At 70.0% G+C, this 726-nt stretch overlaps 1 protein-coding gene across 1 annotated transcript in view; it reads left to right on the top strand.

The window, feature by feature from the left end:
- Positions 1-726, top strand: part of CCDC142 (coiled-coil domain containing 142) — a 5694-nt gene that overhangs the window by 3175 nt on the left and 1793 nt on the right. The window contains exons 4-6 of the mRNA XM_006035723.2: positions 1-164; positions 326-468; positions 610-726. The exon at positions 610-726 is cut by the window's right edge and continues 13 nt beyond it. Of these exons, the coding sequence (XP_006035785.2) occupies positions 1-164; positions 326-468; positions 610-726 (424 nt within the window). The remainder of the gene's footprint in view (positions 165-325; positions 469-609) is intronic.

Below are 726 nucleotides of genomic sequence, written 5' to 3'. Positions count from 1 at the left end.
CTTCTGTCGGGCGCTGGGCTCCAGCCTCTCTGACAAGTGCAGCCCGGGGCCAGGGCAGGCAGGGGCCACGGCACGGAGCAAGACGGCCGGGCTCCTGCAGCATCTGCCCCCGCCTCTTGCCTTCGCCCTGCGCCACCTGCAGCCTCCTCGCTCTGGATGTGCCAGTGAGTTGGGGGGTGCCCGGTCCCTGGGGTCCTCTGCGCAGCAGGGAGGGGATCCGGTCTGCCCATCCACCTGTCTGGCCTGCTGCACCCGTCTGAGGACAGGACAGCCCTGGGGTCTCCCCTGCCCCAGCCTCACCAAACCCCCACTCTGTTCTCTGCAGCGAGTGGGCTGCAGCTGGAGCTGCTGAGCCTCTGCGTGGCCACAGGGCAGCTTGCCCGTGCCTGGATCACCACCAAGGCCCAGCAGCACCTGGCGTCCTGGGCTGTCGGCGCCTTCCTCCTGGTCACCCACGGAGACCTCCAGGCAAGTGCTGTTGGGGGCGGGGCAAGGGGGCTGGCTGGCTGGACAACAGGGCTTCCGGGGAATTGGGCCGGGGGAGGCTGCCAGGCACGTGGCTGGTGCGGATGTCAGGTCTCCCCCCCCTTCCCCCGTCTCCCCTCACAGTTGCTCCGGGCTGAGACAGAACGGCTGAGCACGCTGGCGGGCTGCAGCAGCCTGGGCGGGGGGTGCCAGGGCCTCATCTCTCACCTCGAGTGGCAGCTCTGCCAGCAGCTCCGTGCC

The sequence above is a fragment of the Alligator sinensis genome, unplaced genomic scaffold (genome assembly GCF_000455745.1).
Source record: "Alligator sinensis unplaced genomic scaffold, ASM45574v1 scaffold1334_1, whole genome shotgun sequence".
Classification (NCBI taxonomy): domain Eukaryota; kingdom Metazoa; phylum Chordata; order Crocodylia; family Alligatoridae; genus Alligator; species Alligator sinensis.
Note: the sequence above shows the minus strand (reverse complement) of the source record. Positions and strands in the feature narration are given on the sequence as shown.